Source organism: Mytilus trossulus, chromosome 3, assembly GCF_036588685.1.
Source record: "Mytilus trossulus isolate FHL-02 chromosome 3, PNRI_Mtr1.1.1.hap1, whole genome shotgun sequence".
NCBI classification, from domain to species: Eukaryota; Metazoa; Mollusca; class Bivalvia; order Mytilida; family Mytilidae; genus Mytilus; species Mytilus trossulus.
In genome coordinates this window covers 679,070-704,987 of record NC_086375.1, presented here as the reverse complement: position 1 = coordinate 704,987, position 25,918 = coordinate 679,070, and the positions used below count along the sequence as shown (strand labels likewise).

General features: G+C 32.6%; 1 protein-coding gene across 1 annotated transcript; it reads right to left on the bottom strand.

Moving 5' to 3' along the window:
- Positions 1-7,122: 7,122 nt before the first annotated feature.
- LOC134709952 (techylectin-5B-like) lies at positions 7,123-24,839 on the bottom strand. The gene is made up of 6 exons (XM_063570078.1): positions 24,138-24,839; positions 19,910-19,957; positions 12,819-12,919; positions 10,648-10,744; positions 10,267-10,431; positions 7,123-7,479 (listed from the first exon to the last, which is right to left on the bottom strand). The coding sequence occupies exons 1-6, from the start codon at positions 24,814-24,816 to the stop codon at positions 7,235-7,237; spliced, it is 1,335 nt and encodes a 444-aa protein (XP_063426148.1). The 5' UTR covers positions 24,817-24,839; the 3' UTR covers positions 7,123-7,234.
- Between the last annotated feature and the right edge of the window lie 1,079 nt (positions 24,840-25,918).

Below are 25,918 nucleotides of genomic sequence, written 5' to 3'. Positions count from 1 at the left end.
CCTCTTTGCCTACAAGTGTAAAGACGTCACATCAACATTTTACACCGTTTACATGTATATATTAACATGACCTTGTCCATAAATGATTCGCAAAACATTTCAAGTTAGACATTTTCATTTTTTTTTTGGTTTTATTTATTCACTTTCTGTTGTGAGGAAAATTATTCAGTTGCGTTCATTATTTTAAGGAGTTCTAAGTTTAACCACAAGGAAGTCGGCATATGTTTAAATACAGTGAAAATTGCATAACAAATTCTACATTCACTTTGTTAATTACGTACGTTAATTAAAGAAACCTCAAATTAGAAAAAAATATGCTTTGTTTTTTTATAACTAAATGGATAGTTTTCATTATAAAACCTATGTACATATACTTTTTTCTGAGGAAAATTCTTTGATTTGTCCACATTTAGAAGAAGTTTACTTATTTTTAATTGCTTGCTTATAGGAAGCAATTCGCCGACATATTTTCCGTATGCATAGTGACCCGAGCGTAACTCTCCTCATAAACTCCGATGACCACAATACGCATGGATCTGCCATTGAAATAAACAAATATCTAATAAAACATGTTAAACACGTGCTCATTACCCATGCTTTTTTTTATTTGTTTACTATAAGGTGACTATCGGTAAAACTCGGCTTCAAAACACGTCATTTAAAGCAGCCATATTTGTTACATCATAACAAACAGAGAGAAACAAAAATTTGACGATTGTATCATATATTTACGAAAATAATGATAAAATCGTGTACAGAGAACAAAGTTTATGATGTATACATGCATTGGTTCAAGAATAAGACAAACTTTATTTTTCACCACTCACTCGTTTTATATGACTTTAAAGTTGTAATACGGAAAACGATTTCAGAAATTTTAATACTGGTTTCATTCCTTTCTTGTTGAATATTAAGTGCTTGATATTGAAATACTATAGGCGTTATATTAAAACGTAACAGTAATACGGAATTTAGTTATTTCTGTTTCGAGATGCATTTTGGTTTGAGATCATTTTAGCTTATAAGTAGAATTTCTCGCAACGTTAATCAGTGCAAGGGCTGTATAGCCAGTTAAGGTCGTTAAATGTTTGGTGTTGTTAATTAGTTCGGTCGTCAGAGCTCTCAGAGTAAAGACGAAAGAAAATGTATTTATAACCATTTCTGAAAAAAGGAAACCAAGGACCTTCGGTTAAGCTTATATAAGCAAGGTCCAATTGTCCTATTTGATTAAGGTGGCGACATATTGTCCTGTGGTATATAATCAATAAGTTGATTATGTATCACTGTCCCAATACACCTTGGACTGAACAAGAACCACTGGCGCACTGGAACCATATTTCAAAATAACCTTTGAATCAAATAACTTAAGTACTGTAAGGCAAATAGGTTAACAGTCAAATGGCTAATTTTGAAGTAAGGTTAAGTCACATCACCAATTAAGTGTCCCTTTTGTTATACTCCATTGTTAAGGTTAAGGATTTCATTTTGTATATTTACCGGAAGTGATCTTGTATTTATTCTTGTTAGGCTTTTATATCTAAGGTAAAATTAAGTTCAGGAAATACATTACCATTTGTAAGGGTAAGTCAACGATACACAACAAATCCATGAAAGTAACCCTGGAATGGATCTACGGGTACATAAAGTACCATCTAGCGTGTAGGATCCCCTGCACGTTACACTGTCAAATCATTTTGTTGATTATTATGGATCTGTGGAATAACATACACGAGGGTCTTAAAGGCCGACTAAGGGTTAACAAAAGAGAGAATAAAAGGGTAAAAGAATAGGGAGATGTGAACAAAAAAAGTATGAAAAGAGAGGATAACTGCTTACTAAAAAAGATAAAAATAGGCTAGAGATAAGAAGAAATTATATGGACTAAAAATGAAAGAATACAGAAATATATGAAACCAGACACTCTCTCATGCAGTTTACAATGAGGGTCGGTTGAAGACAAAAGAGATGATTTCAGCTTTCCAATTGTGAACTTTCCATTTCTAAGTAGCAACATTCCAGTAGCACCTGCATACGGGGTATATATCTCCCAATTGATACCATATTCCCGTGCTTGCATTTCCTATCATGATTTTCTTGATAGAGGGTTAGCTATCAAACCAAGAGTTCCAAATGGTGAAGTTGAAATCATCCCTTCGTAAATTTTACGGACGCCATCACGAGTTGGTTGACCGTTATGGAATAACCGTTTCACAAATGATATCGGATATGTTCCTTTCGTCGTAACTACAATTCCCTTCCCTTTCATGAATTTGACCTATCGAATTAGACTATTTACCGGATTTTTAATCACATAAGCAACACGACGGGTGTCGCATGTGGAGCAGGATCTGCTTACCCTTCCGGAGCACTTGAGATCACCCCTTGTTTTTGGTGGGGTTCGTGTTGTTTGTTCTTTAGTTTTCTATGTTGTGTCATGTGTGCTATTGTTTTTCTGTTTGTTTTTTTCACTTTTAGCCATGGCGTTGTCAGTTTGTTTTGGATTTATGAGTTTGACTGTCCCTTTGGTATCTTTCGTCCCTCTTTTACATTAAGTGTTGTACTTTAAACAATCCAGTCTGCTGATTTTTAAGCTAAATGGAATAAAGGAAATGGATACATAAACATGTAGTGCTTTTGCTGTCAATAGAAATCTTCGTAAACAAATAAATGCCAAGAAAACATTTTTTGAATGTCAGAGAGAAACATTTTTTCGATATTTTATTTTGTATAGCCCGTTTATCTGAGGCTGGATGAAAACACATAGTGCATTGACCATGATTTCTAATAAAGATGTATTGCACATTTTAGTTTTGTTTAACTGCAGAGGTTTTTGACATGGATATTTTTTTTCTAACTAGGTGTTGCTTCCCTTTGTCGAATATTCTAAAATCGAAAAAAGGAATTGACTTTAACCTCGTTTCCTTTATAGTCTATATGAGGGCCTAGACATGATTTACAGAATAGAGAATAATGGCGAAACAAAAATTGAATAGAGAAAAATGTACGTTTATCGACAGGTTGTATGTATTACTATGGGCACCAATTGTGCCCGTTAATAGCAGACTTGTTCATATACTGTGATGAGTTTATGACCAAACTCCATGAAGAACCGTCTATATTTCATTTAATTGATTCATTCAATAATAGTTATCAAAGGTACCAGGATTATAATTTAGTACGCCAGACGCGCGTTTCGTCTACATAAGACTCATCAGTGACGCGCACCGAAGTGTTAACTACTGGGCTAGAGATACCCTCGGGGACGAAACGTCCATCAGCAGTGGCATCAACAACACGGCCGTTATTTTGATGATATTTTTTGTAATTCTCCAAATACACTGCTGCAATTTACCCAGAGGAATTTACTTTAAACAAATCAAATATTAACAGCAATAACTGTACTTTCCTAGATTAAATTTTTCAGTGTTACACCAGAATCTCTGCACAACAAATTACGACAAAAGGGATGAAATTCTTTCCCTATTGTTAAGATACCTTTTTTGGGACAGTGATGTTCCTTTGGAACTGTCTAACGGTGTTTATATATCACAACTCGTTCGCTATATATGCCCTTGTCTGTTGTTACGTTTTGGATTTCAATGAATATAAACTATGGGTAAACTTATCGACCCTTTAAATAAACCTTATCTAAAAGGTTACCAATTCAACATTGTAATTAGATTTTTGATTTTTGTTTTTATTTGTATTAATATTAATTTTGTTATCAGCTGTAAATTAAGTTCAAACAAAATATTGTTTTTATATACGTAAGTACATTCGTGGCTCTACAATCTGTCGATACATGTATCTTGGCATTGCCCAAACTCTTGTTTTTTTCCTGACTGTTAATAACGTCTTTAGACTAAATCCATTTGATGGTGAATGTGAACTGATTGATTTTTTAGTCTTAGATACATGATTTATTTTAGTAGTTATTGTTTCTTTTGAACTAGCTGTCAGTAAATGCGAGTACTCTTAGATCTGTACTTAGTTATGGCATTGTATTGGTTGCCAATTTCTTTTTTCATTTGAATGCAATATTTTATATTTAATTGGTATATTTCTTAATTTTTTAAAAATGCAACATTTTATATTTAATTGGTATATTTCTTCATTTAAATGCAATATTTTATATTTAATTGGTATATTTCTTCATTTAAATGCAATATTTTTTATTCAAATGGTATAATTTTTCATTTAAATGGTATATATTTTTCATTTAAATGCAATATATTTTGATTGAATGGTATAATTTTTCATTTACATGGTATATTTTTTCATTGCTGTGCAATATTTTTTATTCAAATGGTATAATTTGTCATTCAAATATTGTGTATCGTTATTATTTTTTGTTCACTATTTTTTTTATATAAATTGGGCCGTTAGGTGTCTCGTTTGAATTGTTTTACATTTGTCATTTCGGGGTCTTTTAAAGCTGACTATGCGGTATCATTTTTGCTCATTGTTGAAGGTTGTACGGTGACCTATAATAGTTGTTAATTTCTGAGTTATTTGGTCTCTTGTTGAAAGTTTTCTCATTGGCAATTATACCACATCTTCTTATCTTCAGTGTTAACTAGCCTGTGAAGCTTGTGACAAGGTGCGTTCGACTACGGTCTTAATCGAATATGATTTTCAGTTCACTAACAAAGGTCTACTGTTATTTTCTGGTATCGGGTACAATGGCTTCCACCATCAATACAAATTGGTAACCATGATGTAGCGAAGTGTGCTGAAAGTGGCATTAAACACCAAAGATCACTGTCAACTCTAATATGAATTAGCTTACAGTCACGTAAGAAAAAGGTTATACTTCCCGAAAGATAAATTTGAGAAAATATAGTCGTCGCTTTGTCCATCAGTCTTTCCGTCCGTCCGTCCGTCAGTCCTTCCGTCTGCCTGTCTAAAACGAGGATTTCGGATTGCATCTTAAGTTTTTCAAGCTTGATTGGAACGAAACTTTTACAGATGTAAGCCATACGAAAGTTGGAAAAGCTATTTTGTTTTGGTGTAGTTACTGATCACTGTCACTATAATTCAAATTTATTTTTGAAAATGGTTTCCGGATGGTTACCTGAATTTCCCTTGCCTGATTGGAATGAGACTTATACAGATGAAAGGTAAAGGAAATGGAATAATGCCTGTTAAGTTTCAATGTACATTCGCCACTGTCAACTTAGTCTTACATGCCTTTCATACAACAACTTCTGAAAATATGAATTTAATATTTTGGATGATAAAGCATAACACCAAAGATTTATATACCGGCACCATTACTTTTGTCGACTTGCTCCGTAAGAAGCTTTATATGATGCAGTTTGTAGCCGTTTGTGCTGCAATACAAATCACGTGATGGTACTCATGTGTCTGTCCAAAACTAGAAACATCGTTATTGGTTGTCTAATGTCAATGTTTGCTTTTTTATTAATACGGGTTAATTTTTGTTTTTGTGCTTTGAACAAGTTTATGCGAGTACACTTAGATCAGTTCTTTCTGTCTTTCCTCCTTTTTTATTATTTGTTCTTTACTTTGTCCTGATCATGCGAGTCAAATTCGAACCCTTTCCAACTGATTTGGATAGTTTATACATATGCTTTGTTGTTACACCATCGTCCAATGTTAGGAGAAGGTTGAGCATGTTTAACCAATCCACATTATTTTTATGCCCGTTCAAAGCCAGGAGCATATGATCCAATGGTAATTAAGGTCTTTCCTTTTTCAAAAGGGAAAGACCTTACTGTATTCCTTCTGTTTATTATTATTATAATTATTCTTCCGTTAAACTTTGACAAATTTAGCCGCGTTAACCGTAAGATGTGTCGCTTTCATATTCACACTTTGTATCGGTGTCATGAATACCTATCCGGAACTCACCCTGTGAGTCGAAGTATTTTGTCGGTTCGGAGTAATCCCTCCGAAACCAAAAAACCTTGTTATCGTTCCAACACCATAACCGTAATAGGTAGAAAAAAAAACCAAAGGGTGAAATTTTTTCAGGACCAAACCCTGGTTCTTCGTTACATTTGGATCGAAAAGATTCAACGACTCATTGGTAGAGTTATGCCCCTATGAAAATTAACCGGTGTCTGTTGGCCACCGTAAGTCATAGACACCCAGGATCTTCACCATTCATCAACAATTCATGTATCTTTAAAAATTACCTCAAGGTCAAATATGTATGTTGACCTTGACCTTCGACCTAACACCTTGTTATGGGATAATCTCAGCAACCAAATACTTACAGAAATTATAAATAGTGGAAAATGTTTGGGTCATTACGGCACAACTTTGTTAGATTTTGACCGAGGAGATTTGACCTTTTTTTAAGGGGCATAAAGCCTATTTTAGGTTTCTGAAAAGACGAAATCTAGCTTTTTCTATATAACCAAAGGTCCTAGACCCATGGGGTCTTCAGCAATGACATTGGGGACTAATGACCTTGACAAAGGTCAAAAGGTCAAAGGTGAGTCACATCCCAGATAGCGAATTTAGTGTTTTTAACTTTATATAAAGGATTGTTAGTGTGTTTTCAAGCTTTTTAAGGTTGACCTTGACCTTAGACCTTTCACTTTTTATTGGATATCTCAAAAACTATTATACTTACAGAAATAGTAAATAGTGCAAAATGTTCAGGACATTTGGGACTATTGACCTTGACAAAAGTTCAAAGATCAACGGTCAAGGTCATGTCCCAAATAGCGGATTATGTGTTTTTGACCATATTTAAAGGGTTTTGAGAGTGTAATACTTTCTACGTCTATTGGAACATGTATTTTACATTACAAAAGGAAAGACCTGTTAATTGTTCAAGAACAATTGACATTTTAATTGTTGGTTGCTTTCTGTTATAATTGCTCTTTTGTTGTATAATTTTGGCCGTTAATTTATTTTGAATTGTTTTATATTTGGTTATTCCGGCTTCTTTCATACAACACTATACGTCATTGTCATTGATTTTATTCATTATTAAATGTTGTATGGTGACTTGTGATGTTTTCCATCTTTAGCCGTTCGTCCATTATAGATATAGTTGTCTCATCGGTAATCATTTCACACCTTTATATAAAGTTGTTTTAAAGTGTCTGAACTAAAAGGTCAGGAAAATGATAAAAATGATACGTTAGATAAATATTTCTTTACTAAAGAAATCCGTCGATGCGTTATTAGTTTTAAAAACAGTAGTAAGCCTAACGAAAAAAAACAAAAAATCATAGATTATAATTAACGAACACTTTTAAGTTCTTTTGATCATCATAGAGGACTTTTTGAGTGTACTAGATCCTTTCATATCCTCGTACTTTATTCCGCCTGAAGATGAGTCATTTGAATATTTTCCGTTTAAACTAGACCTCCAACAGCTTTTATACCACCATGCACCTTTCAATGTATTGTGAGCTGCGCAGTTCAATTCATTTCTAGTATCGTTATCCCGATCGTATGTGGAGAAAGGCATATCATTATGATACGTCATACTATCACCTGAAATAAAAAAAGAATTTAAAGTAATTTTCATTTATAGAACACAAAACTGATATAAATAGACAATGTCTGTTTCTGTTTTCATAGTTTTCTTAAGCGTTAGTAACCAAAACATCTGTATTTATCCTAGCTAGCTTCTTTCATCAAGAAGCAGATTTTAAACATGATTTTCAAACTACGTGCTGGCATCTCTCCTTGTTTAAATTTATTCTAATTCTATTAGCAATATCTTAATATCAGAAAATATCTTTGTCAATCATAAGGACATGTAGTTCCACAGCTTTAAATAAAAAGCTATATTGAAATTTCCACAATGGCGAACACTTATCAAGAGAGAGACACATCATGCATCATTCGATTCCATATTTATTTTACTTCACGAACATGTAGCTTTTAGTTATCACAAGTAAAAGGCCAAAAATAGAGGGGGTATGGTAAAGAGATCTACACTTCTGTCCAATTTTACTTATTATGTCTTTTGTTTTGTTCTCACAAAGTTGGCAATCTATTGGAACGTTAAGCGACTATCATACAAGTGAGAGGTTTAGCTAACTGTAAAACCCGGTTGTATCCACCATTGTCTACATAAGAAAAAACCTGTACCAAATCAGGAATATGACAGTTGTTATCCATTAATTTCATGTGTTTGAGCTTTTGATTTTGCCATTTGATTAGGAACTTTCCGTTTTAGTTTTCCTCGGAGTGCGATTTTAGATAGGGTTAACACGTGAAAAAATGTTACATATTCGTAAATTAAATCACTTATGGAATCGAATGGTGCGTGATTTACATATTAAGTATTTACATGAAAATGGATCTACTACGTTTTCAAGACATGACTTGCCACTCCAAGTTTATTACCCTTATCGACAGATTGTAGGTATTTCTATGGGAACAAATTGTGCCCCTTTAAAACAGACTTATTGCTTTATTCTTTTTGAATCAAAGTGTATGGCCAGACTCGGTAAAGAACCGTCTTAATTCCATTTAATTGATATATTCCACTACGCTTTCCGTTATCTTGATGATATCTTTTCGTTGAATAATCAAGAATTCTCTAAATGTACTGCTGAAACTTACCCAAAGGAACTAACTTCAAATAAATATTAAATATTAACGGTAATAACTGTCCTTTCCTCGATTTGGATATTTCAGTGTTACAATAGAAACTCGACACTAAAATTTACGACAAAAGGGATAATTGTTCTTTCACTATTGTTAATTTTCCTTTTTTGGACGGTGATGTGCCTTTGCCACCGTCTTATGGTGTTTATATATCCCAACTCGTTCGCTATGTCTGTGTCTGTAAGGACGTTTTGGATTACAATCAGCATAATCTTTGTACAACTAGTTAATTATAAAGTCAGGGATTTCATTACCAACTTCTTCCATAGATACAAATATTCGGTTGGTAAGTTTGGCTGTATCTGTAGAAAACTCATTTCAAACAGGATAGCACATCCTTAATTTCTATTTTTTATTTGGACAGCAAATTTCAAAAGATGATTTAAAAGTTTTAGATATTTAAAGATTTAGAAATTCTGAATATGGATACAAAATACGAAAACAAAATGTAGTCATGATTAGTTTAATGAGTCATACCAGAGAACAGAGAACAGAGGTTACTGTCATGGCAGCCTTACAAGTTATGACCAATGTGGCCATTTTTACTGCAGCTGTCGGGGATGGCTGTAAAACAGGCAATTGTAATTGCAAAAAATTGAGCTGACTTATTGTGTATAACTCTAGATGTCATGCTTCTTTGTCTTGTGTAAACAAATAGACTATTTGATTTTTTTATGCTTTACTTTTGTTTCCAATACTTGATATAACACATGCTACTTTTTATCATGATTTATGTTTGAAAATAATTGGAAGAAGGGTTTTATATTTTTTTTCCCTTTTAACGACTTTGTCACTTTGCACCATACGTCCATATGTGGCAGCACGTTACATAGTTAAATTAATACAGGTATGACAGTTAAAAAAGAGGAAAATAACCCAACAAACACTATATTGATTTATAAAAAAATCATACGCTTAATGATAAGAGAAAATAAACGAACAAATAAAGAAATGAAAGAAAAAAATACCCAACAATGGACAAAAAAAAGACTTACAAACCCATTGAAAGGATTTTATGTACAAGTAATTATATTTTTTCTCAACAAAAATTGTACAAGTAATTACTGCTACAACCATATATGTACAAGCAATAACTTGTATGATGGCATCATACACGTAATTACTCTTACAAAGTTTTTGTACAAGCAATAACCTGTACAAAACATTAAAAAGGAAACAACATATACAACAAAACACAAATGATTTAACATAATACATTGCGTCTAAATGATGACCACTTGGTCATTGCGTTAAAAAAAAAAATCCGGAATTATCCGTTGATGTATTTCTCATGTCAGATTTTCGTTTAGTTACAAATGGTAACAGTCAAGACTTGAACCGATGATGTTGGTTTTGCATAGCATATAAAGGTGTCTAAATAAATTGTTATCACGTGCTGAAAACATAAAAGTGTTTTTCTGAAATATTTCTATAAAAATTATGCTCAACATACGCAAACATCATCATATAATAACAATATATATATATTGCCTAAACCTTGGTTAGCTTATATTCTTCAAATTCTTTTTAGTATTTATATACATGTCAATGTAAGAATTGAGAGAACATCGAATTATTCATGTGCTTTCTGCTAGCTGATCTGAAAAGGTAAGTAAATGTATTAACAATTATTTCTAGATAAATGATATGTTTTAAAATTACCTGCATTTCCCGAATACCCACTAATAGTCAGTTTGTATTTATCGGATTGATCACCAATTTTAAAACTTTTAAAGAGAGCGTATTTCTTCTCACCATTCCAGTCTTCCAGGTCAATCCTTAACTCATGGTTACCTCTTGATGTCAGCATGGCGATATACTTATTTCCTGAAATTAAATTCCTAAAAACATATATCAATACAATGACGGCTATTAAAGTAAAAAGTATCAAAGTATAAAAGCACCTTTAAAATCACTTGTTAAATTGTCTGATTCTAGTTTTAAAAGAGGATTTTCTACCAATGCGGTTTGTTCTTAATCAGACTAAAAGACTGAATATTTATTATTTACTCTTAACTGATGAAAACAAATGAACGATCTTACCTAACCAAAATTCTTCATTAAGGTCACCAAATCCGTTTTCATAGTCTTGCCAGTTTCTGTAGAATTTCGTGACTCCATTGAAACGCTTTTGGATAACCTTTACGAATTACAAGAACGATAAAATATCAACAGTAGCAAATATAGTTTTCCTGGATGGAGTTAAAAAAATAAAAATAACTATCATATTAGATAATCTTTGTTTTTGTTCGCAAGGCATATCATACATATTTATTGTTATCAAAGAAACAACCAGCAGTACCCAAAACACACACACACACAAAAACCAACCTCACAAAATGGTAATGATGTTAGTACCTGTATTTGATTGTCTTCTCCACCAGTGATGACCGACACCCCCTTAAACACTGAAAGAATTTTTTTTGTAAAACGTTTTGATTAATGAGTTCTTTTCCATTAAGAAACTTTATTTTCAAATAATGAAATATAACCAGTAGCCATGTACCAATAAAACAATGATAGGAAAACCGCGACACAAAAGTAGTCCAAAATGGGTGATAAGTATGCCAAGTTGTCAGGTAAAAACTGAAGTACATAAAATAAAAGATCTTCTGTGAAAAATTTGAAATTAATTTAGTTTGCTGCCATTTTCGGTATCAGTTAAAGTAAGACGCAGACCGTTTATATTTTTGTATACTGTTTTCCAAATCCATTTTGTTAGATGCAATACCAGTCTCGATGATCTCCGCAAGTTCGTCCGGCTTTCTGTTTGTCGGTTTGTCAAAGACACTTCTATACATAGAGACATTTTTTCATAAAACTTTCATTATTGGTAAAAAATTAAGAACGGAAATAGGGAATTTGTCAGCGACAACAATCCGACTAAAGATCACGGAACAGCCGAAAGCCACCAATGGGCGTAGCGAGGAAATACCGCACCCGGAGGTGGCTTCATCTGGCTCCTAAATAAAATTGTGTACTAGTTCAGTAAAAATTGGACATTATACTAAACTTTGAACATATAAATGATCTAAAATTCAAATCCATACTAGCAAAGGCTAGAGACTTCTGACTGGAGACAGTCGCAAAAAATTCGACGGGGTCAAACATGGTTTGTGAGATTTCAACCTTCCCTATACATCTCGCCAATGTCGTATATTTCTATTAACTGTGCTGAATCATCAGTTTGATTAGAACTTTTACGGAAATTATGAAAATGTTTACTTTAACTTTCGCCAATATTCTACTACAGTTTGTGCTGTGGGACTAAACACCTTGTGAATTGATCTCCTCTACTTTTTGATCGAAAACACTCATACGTACTAGTAGTACTATTGTTTGTCATCGTATGAAATTGTAATATTGAGCCCTCTCCCTCCATCATTTTGATTTTACTTTTTTAATGGGAGTTAGGGGACTTTGAACATATGCTTCAGTTTTAAAACAGAATCGCCTTGTGAAGGCAACTTTTCGTAAGTGGTTTGTAACACAGTCATCAGATTAGCACAATAATTTTGGATCCGCATTGCTCTTCAACTTTGTACTTGTTTGGCCTTATAAATATTTTGATATGAGCGTCACTGATGAGTCTTATGTAGACGAAACGCGTGTCTGGCGTACTAAATTATAATCCTGGTACCTTTGATAACTATTTGAAACCTGATTTTTATCTTGTCAAGCTAGAAATCCTATCTCATCGAAAAGACATGACGTGGAAGTGTTCGGTAAAAAAAGACATAAAACGAAATGTTGTTTGTAAGGCCACTTTTAAATTCGTGTATTCAATTGAGTCAGTAAAGATCAAGTGTTCATGAAACATTTCTATGTAACATAAAAAAGAGCCCAACTGTCAATCATTTCGTTTATAGAAGTTTCATTAATTTCATATACACGTTAAATTTGAGTTACCAGTTGATAGTCAGTTTTTATTCTTTTATGACGCCTTTTATACATTGTTGTTTAGGAACACGATACGATTTTGTTATGGAGGTAAGTAGGCGTTAAGTTCAACGTGGATCTTATAAAATATATGGGTGTTTACAGACCCGTTACATTTTAAAATTTTGATTGTTTTTATCGTCATCACAGAGGATCGATGTCTTCTGTTTCACGTTATACATTTTGTGGCTTAAATTCATGTGTCAATATATATTTTTTCAGAGGTTAATTTATTGAAATTATGTTTATTTCTTAAGGGGACAATAGATACGTACCGTCCAGCCTTCTATCTCACATCTCACTTTAAACGATTGTGAATCGTCAGGTGAAATACGATAAACACCAACTAGCTTGGGATTATCTGAACATTCACGGGCTTTTCATAAAAAAAACATATATATATATATTATGTGGTTATCAAATGATAAATAGCCAAAGTGATAGATAAAAAATTAAAATCACACACAATCTAAATTTGTACTTCCGAAAAGTATGAGTGGCCGTTCGTGTCATTGGCGGTATGAACATACTGTATGAAATTATCAACGCGTTGGTTTTTACTTCCAACGCTTTTGTTTTTAGTTTCAACTCGTTGGTTTTTACTTTCAACGCGTTGAGTTTTACATTCAACGCGTTGGTTTACTTTCAACGCGTTAGTTTTTACTTTCAACGCGTTGGTCTTCACTTTCAACGCGTTGATTCGTAATTCACACGGTATGAAACGCTTTGATTCGTAAATCACACGTTATGAAACACGTTGGTTTTAAATTCCATACCGTAAGGTTTTCATTCAATACCGTAAGTTTTGTACTTTTGCCAACCAATCAAATGTTTGTTACAAAATATTTTCTAAAAATATATTATCTCACTATTCGGAGAGCCTCCGGCGTTTCTTGAGATAGCATAGGATCAGATTATCTGTTTATTCTATTTATAGATTACCTTATCTACACACAGATAAATCAATCTCACTTGAGGACATACTTATTTCCCATATGTATTATAATACACTATAGTAGTATGCTATACAAACTATAACTTTATTTGTTTTAATTAACTAACTCTCGTAAGTCTCGATATAAAATAGTAACTTGTATTTAAACGTTACTTATGGATGATTTGGTGAAGAAAGGTGCAACAAAACAGTGCTGTTATGGTACTTGTAGCAGTGATTCACGTTATACACACACAAATTACATAGAGGGAGTGGAATTTATAAGATTTCCAAAGCCATGGAGGGACAGAGAAAAATGCACATGTGGACCATGCATGTAGAAGACTGCTTTACAACTGTCAGAGTAAAAAAGGATACATACATATGCAGTAAACATTTTGTTGGTGAAAAAGGTCAAATAGATGCTGACCCTGATCCATTCCTGCTACCACTTCTCTAAGTGATGTATATAAATACATTCTAGTATTTGTTAATTATTTTTCTGATCATTAAGCATGCCAAATAATATAGTCAAAATGCATCAAATTAGTCATGTGATTTATAAAAAAAAAACCAATTAAGTAAATTTACTTTTAATGTGTTTGTTTCTTTTTGATAAATTGTATTCTTTATTGTAGTAGTTTGTTTTGTTTTGTTTTTATTTACTTTATTTTAATTTATACCACAAGAAGAATCAAAACACAGTATTCATGTTGAGCTGGCAATCGAAAGAATGAAAAAATACAGAATCCTGCAATAGAATTTAGATGGTTTTTGTAATTGGTTGTCTTGTTAATTTCAGAAGCCACTTGTGTAATAAATATATATATCCATAATCTTATAATTCTTATAATGTATCAGTTAAACAGAAAATGAGAAAGAAACTACGTAGGTTTTTGTCATACATATAATAATGACAATAACAAATGTAAACAAATCACATATATTTAAAAGGAAAAAAGTATGCTCTTCATGTAAAAATCAACGATTCTGGTAAATTAGAAGGAGTTAATCCTCTAGGTAATCTCATCTCAAAATATTCCAGACAAATACGAATGTGGTAAAATTAAACGAGTTTCTTGGTTAAGCTATCCCAGAACATTTTATATAAAAAAAATGTTTTCAATAAAAGTGTCACATTCAGACCAAACAAAAAGATCACAACACTGCAGTCCCATTGTTCATAAGCGCATCTGAATTTGAAAATAGAATTCATGATTTCTTTTTAACCTAGTTTGGCCACTGGGTTAGCGTTCAATGCAAACATTGGTTACTTGAGATTACGATAAACATTTTTCAAAGTCTTTTACGGAACACTTTGAAAGCATAAGTGGACATTTTAATTCCACCAAACCAAAATCATCTTCCCTATTTATAGAAACATTCCTCACTTATCCATCTGGACTACAAGCAAGTTTTGGGTTTTTCGGATTAAACCCATAAATCACATTATGCAACTTCTAGCAAAGGAGATCGTGTTTGCTTCATTGATGCGTAATCTTTTAAAGCAACATTATCATGCTCGATTTCATTAGTCATAGCTCTTGATTTCATCGGATCATTTTTATACATAGGATTCTTCAGTTTATTTAAAAATACTGAAGATTCTTTCTTTAGTGTGGCCACAGACTTCGCATTTGATGCTGTTATCCTCATTGCTCTCTGGTGGAACCATTCATCACTCCTCTGATTTTCAACTTCTAGTATTTCATATGGTACATTAATACCATATGCAGATAAGTTATGCAACAACTCTGTTCGTTTTGTCTCCAGATACAGTTTTGCGTCGATATTTAATGCATAGTCTTCATAATTGTAAGTAAAGACAGTGAACCACATAATTTTTCAACAATAATGATATCGTAAATTGTAAAAGAAAATAATTTCTTTTTCAGATGAGCTGTCAGCAGTTTTCAGTGAAGGAGGACGTTGGTCAAGTTCAATAAATTTGTCCACTTTATTATCTTTTCCCTTATGCATGTAGAGCCCTTTTATGGAGTGTTTCTTTTTCTTACTTCCTACGTTCCATTCACACCTTCTGGATGTACAAGAAGCTTGATCTGTACCAAATTGATGTGCATGACTGCTACGTGACTACAGCTCACCATGGACAAACTTGCATGGACGAGTATGCATCTTTGATAGTTTAATGAAATTGTTTGAAAATAAATGGCAACACATAACATGGAAACTATGTAAAAATTTCACTGACAATGTGGGGCCAAATATTTTTTTTCACTCATTTCCGGGTTTCATATACCAATAACTAATATTGTGAACTGTAGGTTATGGATAAAAAATACATTTTGTAATTGCTTGTATGTAAAATAATTTTTTAATGGGTTTTCCAACTAAATAATTTTCTTTGAAGTGGGTACTTTTTGAATGTAAGCTCTGACGAAAACTCAGACTATCAAGAACTATCATGTAGTTTTTATTAACCATAAACATATATCAAACATGTGTATATTCCTCGAACATTTTCTGATGTATTATCGTCCATTTGATCTGAAGTGATAATGCGACTGCAATAATTCACCATTTCCTCGAATCGATCTAAAAATCACTCCTGGTCCCCCTACGTGTAGCAATGTTGCAAGTCAGTTATTATCTTCAACAACGGATAATATATCTTACCCAACCAAACAAAACAACAATCTAGAGTCCGTCCGAACGGTTGACAAGATTGTACTTTGTTACAAGGATGTTGATTGGTAGACAGAAGTGGAAAACTTACGGTATGAAATTGAAAACCAACGCGTTGATTTTTCATACCGTATGAAGTAAGAACAAAAGCGTTGAAAGTGAAAACCAACGCGTTAAAAGTGAAACCCAACGCGCTGAAAGTACAACTAACGCGTTGAAATGAACACCAACGCGTTGATAGTAAAAACCAACGCGTTGATGATAAAAACCAACGCGTTGATAATAAAAACCATCGCGTTGATGATAGAAACCAACACTTTGAAAGTAAAAACCAACGCGTTGAAAATTTCATACGGTATGTTCATACCGTCAATGACACAAACGGCCACTCAAAGAAAGGCTTTCCGGTTAACGTTCATCAAGAACGTTCAAATAGGAAATTAAAGGCAATGATGTGTTAATTATAAATATACTTATGTTTTTTTTTTCTAGATTGCATTTAGCCTGAGTGCAATACACACTGTTAACAACAACTATTGAATGGTAAATGTATTCCATAATGCCCGCGTCACACTGTCCCGATTTTTACGCCGATGGCAACACGATTATTGAAATTTTCAAAATCGGGACTGATCGTATCCAGATCGGGCTATTCGTAGTGCAATCTTTAACCATCGTAGAACCATCGGCCACTTATTCTAGCCTTCGGGGACAACTTCGGGAAGGGTTCAAATTTTTTTCACATGTTAAGAAATCCCCGAAGGTGCACCCGATGTTGAGGGTTCGTATTGAGCTCGTATCACCATCCTTGCCATCGTAATGTCACCAGGAATGCATCTTTGAACATCGTATTGCATTCGTGTTTCCATCGTTTCCATGGGGCAGTTTTGACATTACGATGTCTACACAAATGAATCACGAAGCTACCCGAAGGTCTTACGATGGCAACACGGCTTAGTGAAGACCTCTTAATCCCGTCGTGTTGGCATCGAATAATAGTACGAAGGCGACAAGATGGAATTAGGACGGCAATAAATCCAGCTAAATGTAAGTTATTTTTCGCAATAAAAGACATTTAAAGTACCATGCGCGATATGCACTGGTCAGTCTAATACGACAGTTAAGAAAGACGTCCACAAAACATGAAGCTCATATCATATGATTCTATGAGAACAAGAAAGGCGACAGCGTTGTTTCTATTAACCAAATGGAACAAGAAGAGCAGCTATTACAGGCTCAGGATTTACTTTTCCAAGTAAAATATGTTTTGTGTCAATTATTCATTTCAAGTAACATAATGAAAATCATAAACGCGCCTCGTACACAATCACTGCAGGTACACGTTTGTAGGGAAACCAAATTTTTCTTCATTATTCTGATTTATGTATGTATCGTCTGAGGTTGTTGTCACACGAATCTTTACTCCACAACCATTTTGTTTTCTATATGTCATATTTTGCCTAATTTGTTGCTTTCCCTACATCCTTCTTTTTTCAATATTATTATAATGTTCTACTGGAAAGAGCTCTTTTTGAATAAAAGGGACCAATTAACCCATTATCTGACCTTTAAGATAGATCAGTAAACATGGTAATTAATTATGGGTGATTATTGAGACTAGTGCAAACATTTTACAGTTCAAACAAGGCTATGCCGAGCGTGGCATCCACTCGTATGTAACATATTTGGGACAAATATGGACACTATATTTGCATATGACACATTCAGAAAATGGTGAATTGAATATGCATATTTGATACATAAACTACATGTATATTTTGAGAAATCAACCAAAACATTCAGTAACTGGAAATACCTTTAATATTATCTTAAAGTTTAGAACCAGCAGGTAAGAAAATGAGCAACCAATTTCCTGTGTATTATGCTATTTCAAGGAGAAAAAATAAGATTATCTGCATGACCTTGACGTTTGGCCTTGAACGTAAAAAATGTCAGATCATTACAAGGAGGAGCCATATACAAAATTTGGTTAAAATCTTTTGAAGCATATTAGTTTTAGAGTGTCCACAAGGGTGATATTGCCTTGTATTACAACTACCACTGTGACCTTGACCTTTGAACTTTTAAGTCAATAGCGCTTAAGCTATTCTTAATGAGTAACACCATACCATGTTTTGAGCATTTTGGTTATAGAGTGTCTTTAAGACATCGTATGGCCATCGCGCCATCATCGTAATCCATCGTGTAGTCTTCGTGATTCATCGTGTAGGTTTCAGCTGAGATATGAAGCTTAAATACCCGTCTTCAGTTAACCTTCGTATGTCCATCTTTTGCTATCGTATATAATTTCGGAATCATCGTATAGACTTCGCTATTCATCGTACTTGCTTCGGTCACGTTTTGGTATTTTAACGAAATCGGGACCAACTTTGTACGAACTTACAATTTTCGCATTCGGGTGTCTATCGTATATAAAAATCGGGACAGTGTGACACGGGCATACAGCAAGTATGTTTTACATGAATTTCTAAAATGTTATTTACTTCAAATTAATTATTCTGTCATTTTTAACTTTTATCTTTTTTTCAAACAGCATACGATTGTAAAACACAATATGTAACAATATTTATAGAGAGCTTTATATGTAAATGTAAACTTGAACAACAAATATTTATAAGTGTCGACTTTATAGAAAGCAGCTGCAATTATAGTTTGAGAAATTACCATTGAGTAATTTTCGTACATTCATATGTTCTTTGATATGTTTTAAAGTCCAATGTTATCATTATTCTTACGGTTGTTTGGCGAGTTCATATGCCTGTTTTTTGTATTGGTTTGTAGTGGTATGTCTAATACCTATGTGTTAAAGTATTTGTGGATGTATGACATTGAGTTAAGAGCGTGATATTTAAATTTATCAAACATTTAGTAGTAAATACAATAGTTTTCAATATTTAATAAATAGACTTGTATAATCCATATCGCACAACTTTTATGCGCACCCTTTATCATACCCTTTATCACACCTCTACCTTTATCGCATCCTTTATCACACCCCTGATATTTTTTTATTTTTTTTACATTAAATCCGTTTGCGTTTATGCAAGCTAATGAACAGCCATTTGGACTTGCTGCAATTTATTGAATGACGTCATTATTTGGAATGTGACGTCCCAAACATAGAATTTTCATATCTCTGACACACGAAATGAAACTAGAAAAATAACTCAATGAAATACCATACAAACACACACAAAAAACAATTAACAAAATGTTGTAAACAACAGCATGCAAATTGTAAGGTAACCCAGGTGCTTGAGATGAGTAATTGAGCAGTTCTTTTAAAGCTTTTAAAACAAGACAAAAGTACAACTGAGGGTAACCCAGGTGCTAGAGGTCAGAAAGCAGTTCATATACATGTACTCTCCTGTTAAAATATATAAAAAAGCGTATAAATCATTGCAAAATCTGTATCACATTCCGTATCACCCTCGACAAATATCATCCCTCGTGCGTACAGCCCCCCTGGCTGATATTGGTATCTCGGGATGATAGGCATATGATACTGATTTTGCCATGTATTATTCTCTATGTAATACTGTATTCCGACTAGTTGTACTGTTTTGACTCAAGTGCTAAAGATGAGTCTTATGTAGACGAAATACACTAATTGGGTCTTGTGTAACCAGTTATAAGAGTAGTATCTTTAGCTTTTGTCGTAATCCAAATAAAAAACCTGGTATGTTTTATTTCGTTTCGTTCTGGTATTTATTCTTTCAGTTATATTAGAAGCAATAACCATTTTTGTTAGTTACCCATACGTACCTTGTAGGATATCGTGGAATCCAAGTCTTACTTTAATCATGTCCATATCTATAATGTTAAATGAATGACATAATTAGTCATTAAAGGTATGTTTGGATAACCATTTATAGTACTTATAACAATGTTTTGTTATGTTTATCGTAGAGATAATAATAGACATCTCCTTTGACAATAAAAAAAAATCACATCCTAAGATATTTCTCCATGTTTGGATAACAAAGGGACATTTAAACCCATAAGTCGAAAATAAATTGACAACGCCATGTTCAACGAAACAGTAAGACAGACAGACAACAGAGCACAAAACAGAAAACTAACTGAGCTACACGAATCCCACCATAAATACTGGGGTTATATCATGTGCCCTGAATGAATAATGATTGAAAGTAAACTCTAATTTAATCGTCGAAACATTACCAAATTCGATTCTAACTAATTTTAAATTTTAGAATTGAGACGTTTTTCAACACAAAAGACATACGGGACAAGTATGAACAATAGCAAATATTCTCAAATCCCATAAATCGACTATTTAAAAAATGGATAGCCATATCCGTTTAAGTAGACATAAGAAGATATGGTATGAGTGCTAATGAGACAACTCTTCATCTAATTCACAATTTAAAAAAAGTAAACCATTATAGGTCAAAGTAAAGTCTAAGTTGGCTCACACCGAACAGCAAGCTATACAGAGCTCCAAAAAATACTTGAGTAAAACCTTTCAAACGTGAAAAATCCACATTCTAATCTATATAAAAAAAAAGAAACACTTATGAACCATATCAACGAAACGATAACTAGCACACATCAGCTTCCTGACTTAGTCTACTTTGCTGAATTGAGTTTACACCTCAGTTTCTAAATTATTTCTGAATTTATCAAAGAATTATTTAATATTTATAAATCACGACAATATAGGAGCAACGACTACTTATGTAATGATACTCTGAGGTAAAAGCAATTCCGAACAGTGATATCGATTAAGTGGTTAATGATGTCAAAAAACACTTTAAAATTTATTATTAGGTCTTCGGGTGAAGTTATTTTTGACAGAAAGAATTTATATTTTCTTTGTAATCGATATTTGAAACTATGTATGTGCTTATTGTGTATATTAGTACATTACCATACATATCATGCCTAGGACTACCACATGTGCTGAATCCTTTTGTAATCTACACGTAACATTTCTAAATTTTGTCAATCAGATCAAAAATTTCCAATTCAAATTATAACTGTAATTGTTTATCAATCACATATGCATATACTTCTTAATGATATATTCAGCGAACCGGACAAATAAAAATATATATTACTATGATACCTGTCATTGGGTATGCTTATGTGCTTTTCCATTGTGACTTTTTACATGTGTTATTGTTCGATTATAATATTTGTATTCTTGTCTTTCACATTTGCTAATGATTTGTCTGTATGCCCTTGTGTGGTTGCATTATGACGTGGTTTTGTACTTTATAAGAAATACACAATAAGCATACAGACAAGTGTCACGAGAGACAATGTAAAAACTTCTAATTTTACATTATGTTGAGAACATACCTAAAAGAACTATAGATTATACTTTTTTCATACTTGAATGACAAAATTATTTGATATCTCTACCTGTGAGACGTTTGTATTCTCACGTCAAACGTGCGATTCTACGTCAGAGTTAATTCTTATTTTACCATTCGGTTCCAGTACTTAAAATCTTTCAATCCTTCATGGGTTGATGTAACATACACAAATAAAAAAATGTATATAAGAAAGCAATGAATGAGGTTGATCTATGCCATTTTGTGCTTCTTTAATTTTGTCTGTTTATTTTTTATTGTGATTAAAGGGGCACTAGCTACGATATATATAATAAAAATAAAGTATGATTTTTTTTTAGATCAATCATTAATCAAATTGGAATAATGAAATAATAATTTGCTTTTAGCAATCAATTTTCTTTAATTTTGTTGAAATAAGCGATTAAACATAATTTTTGACTGATTCGCTTGCAAGTGAAAACGTCATTATCATTCTAACCGGTATTCATGTGAACTTCAAGTTAACCCCTAGATAGAGATTGACAACGCATGCATTGTACGTGTACTGGTTATTTAAATAAAAAGAATGTCAACAATGAAAGTGAAACTACGGTAAATCATTTGATTACTAATTCGATGCACATAAAATCATTCTTATATGGTTAAAAACAATTAGAAACATCTATTTTTAATCTATAAAATAAAATCAAACAGACCTATAAAAATGCAATTGCACGTGTTGTTTTAATCTATTCGTATCTTTATTTTTGTTTACATCGCTTATATGGTCATCTGAGGTCAAATCGATAGTTAATTAGATGGCGTCTGGACTAAAATACACACGAAACGAACCTATATATTATCTACCCCATGCTCTGTAAACTGTTTATTTTAGACTTTTGATAGTTTGGATAAATGTTTGACTGTACCAAGTCAGGAATATGACAGTTGTTACCCATTCGTTTGATGTGTTTGGACTTTTGATTTTGCCTTTTGATTTTTGATTTTCCTTTTTGAATTTTCCTCGGAGTTCGGTATTTTTGTGTTTTTACTTTCTACATTGTTATAAACCAAATATGAGAATTTGAGTCAAATCGGTTACAATGAATTTGACAGCTAGTGCCCCTTTAAGATTATAACACAATGTGTACTGCTTTACCTCTAAAGGTAGATGGGGTGTCAATATTAAAATCCATAGAATTTGTTGATTTGTTGCCAAAATGTAGCTAATATCCTGCTTGTTTAAAAACATCAATAAAAAGAATGGGTCACGGGACTTATTTTTACACAACAGGTTGTGCAAAATTGTCAGATTTTGTATAGATTATGCATGGAAAACCAAATTTTCTGCTATAAAACGAAAGCTACACCATAGAATTTTGAGATAAAATATTAGAAGATATTTTAAATAATATGTTTTCAGATAAGAAAAAGAAAAAAGAGGATCACCGGACTCGTTTTCTTGCTACATTATAAAACAGGTAAATTCATAACTTATTTATTGAAAAAGTAACACTATCAGAATTATCTGCACTTGCATTTGAGCTGCCTACCCTTATTTGGCAAAGTTGGAAAAAATGAATTAAACAAAAGTATTCGTTGTTTTTGTAAAACACAACCATAAAGATGATAAATCATGGCATTTGCTGATTAAAATTAAAATCTTTACACATAAATTACCCACTAACCTCACAATATGCACATTTATCAAAGATTTAGACCTTGTTTTTTTCGTATTTCAAAATCCAAGATGAAGGAAGACACCCTATCTACCTTAATTTGACTTTTTTACCAATTAAGTCTGAGTGTTTTTGTCACGCATTGTCGTCAATATTATGAAATTTAGTGAAAGGTTTAGAGCTATAAAATCAGGTTGCATCCACCATTTTCTACACAAGAAAATGCCGGTACCAAGTAAGGAACATGACTTTTGTTATCCATGCGTGTGGAGTGCTTGAGGTTTTGATTTTGCCATTAGGATTTTGGACTTTTCGTTTTGAATTTTCCTCGATGTTCAGTATTTTTGTGAATTAACTTTTTATTAGGAAAAATTGTACTGATTAAATAAATAAATGTATATAAAACTATTGGAGTTTTAAAATGCTGTTAAAAATACAGGGACTCCCAAGATTAAGAATTCAACCTGGCCTATTTCGAAGTTAGCACATTTTGTTATTGTACAAATTTGGTGCGTTCGAAACACTTTTTAGGTTTATATATATATTCATTCAAACCACTGAACACATGTGTATGATATTATATATGCATTAAGCTATACGACCATAAAAAATTGAAAACAACACGTTTAATTATTTCTTGCGTCCGACGCGTTTCTCATAAAGCATATAAAAGAAAAAATCGTATTAATTCTGAGGTTAAGTTTCCATGCGGTATTATGAACCTCATTTCCTAAAGGATTCCTAAATTTAGCAATAGACAATTTACGAATGTTTTATTCTAATTCATAGGGTTAGCGGTAAACAGAAAACTATGCTGATGACACACTCGGGATAATTCAGTCCAGAAGCAGAAACGGTCAGGTGCTAGAAAAATCTAAAGATAACACTTTATAACTTTGATGTGTACGAAGTGGGTTTAAGAATTTACTTTCTTCAGAAACGCTCATACTACTAAATTTAAAAATAACGAATGATACAATGTGTTAAAGTAAAAAAAAATCTGTTCAATCTTACCATGAATTCTATTAGTTTCAAATTGTGTTAAATTATTTGTGACTGCTTTAATGAGATCAGCGACCACATCATTTTTCCACTCTTCTATATCCGTTTTAAGTTCAGTAACATTTGTAATGGCATCTTTAGATATTTGGGATATGTGATATTTATAATTTCCCAGTGTTTCAGATGCCTGATTCTCGTATACAAGCTTTGATTTCTGCAAATATTCACTTTGTTCATTCATTGATTGCATTATAGTATTTTGCCATTCCTGAACATTTTCAATGAACTTGGTAACATTTTCACTTTGGTTCTCTGATAGATCTGAAAATTTATTTTCATAATCTGTATGCATCTCTGATAAATTGTGGCTATATCTGGTATTTGATTTTTCCAGCTTTGACGAATATTCGTTAAGCATACTGTCTTTTAGTTCCAGCATTTTTTTGTTAACGATGTCATCAATATTTTCAGTTAAAGTAGAAATAATATTTTCATCAATATAATCCTTCAGTTGTGCATTTAAAGCAGACGCGTCCAGGTCAACAACAAGTGGAGCTCTAAATTCGTCGGAAACGAGTGGCATTCTAACACTACTACTTACTGAATTGTTGTACGGTTTTGCGGAAATTATTGACGGCATCGTGAAAACAACAAAACAAAACATAACAAATAACGGAGTATGATATTTCATTTTTGATAGCTTATGAATATAGTTTTATCTGTAAACTAGAAGTGTATGATATTATTTGTGAAAATGTGCCTACCGTGTGTATATATACATAACTCGAAATATCAAGGAGGCACTTAAGTTTCAAAGGAAAATTGCCAAACAAATTGTCAGAAAAAGAGTCTAATACATGATACATTAAGACAGCAGCAGTTTCCACTCAAAAATGAATGACGTCAGTATCCTCTTTGTTAAAGTTTTTTTTAAGGAAAGAACTGCGTTGATTGAAATCTGAAACTAGTAACGCTAGATATTTAAGACAGTACTAAGTGAAGATGCTACAAAAAGAAGAAGATATGAATACTTCTTATGATATGACATTCCCACTAATAAACTTAAACAAACTTGAGAGGTGGCACGTGCTTTAGAACCGATCTACCTATCTATTGGAATATTACCACAATATAATCATGAGACATAAAATCATTGTATGGAAGATACAAATAAAAATTTGAAGTAAACATCAATGACATTGAAAAGTTGATAATCTACAGGAAAAGTAAAAAAAATATCCTTTAAATGACATAGAATAGGTAATACGAGGGACAAACAGAAAGAAACAAATACATAAATCAGAAACCAGGCTTGAGATAAGATGCGCCACATGATCAAACATCAATGAAATGATTACTGTTAGCTTCAATTGATCAGTCATTACCGATTATAAAGAAAAAATACTACATTTGGTAAAAAGTAAAATCACAAAAATACTGAACTTAGAGGAAAATCAATTCGGAAAGTCCGTAATCACATGGCAAAATCAAATAACAAAACGCATTATAAACGAATGGACAAGAACTGTCATATTCCTGACTTGGTACAGGAATTTTCAAATGTAGAAAATTGTAGATTAAACCTGGTTCTATAGCGCTAATCCTCTCACTTTAATGACAGTGTCATCAAATTCCGTTATATTTACATTGATGCGTTAAATAAACAGGCATAATAAATAAATAGTCAAAATATGGGTACATCAGTCATCATCGTAAAACAATTGTAAAGGAACAATCTAACACAACACAAAAACATCTAATATCTACGAACACATTGATTGATTGGATAGTCA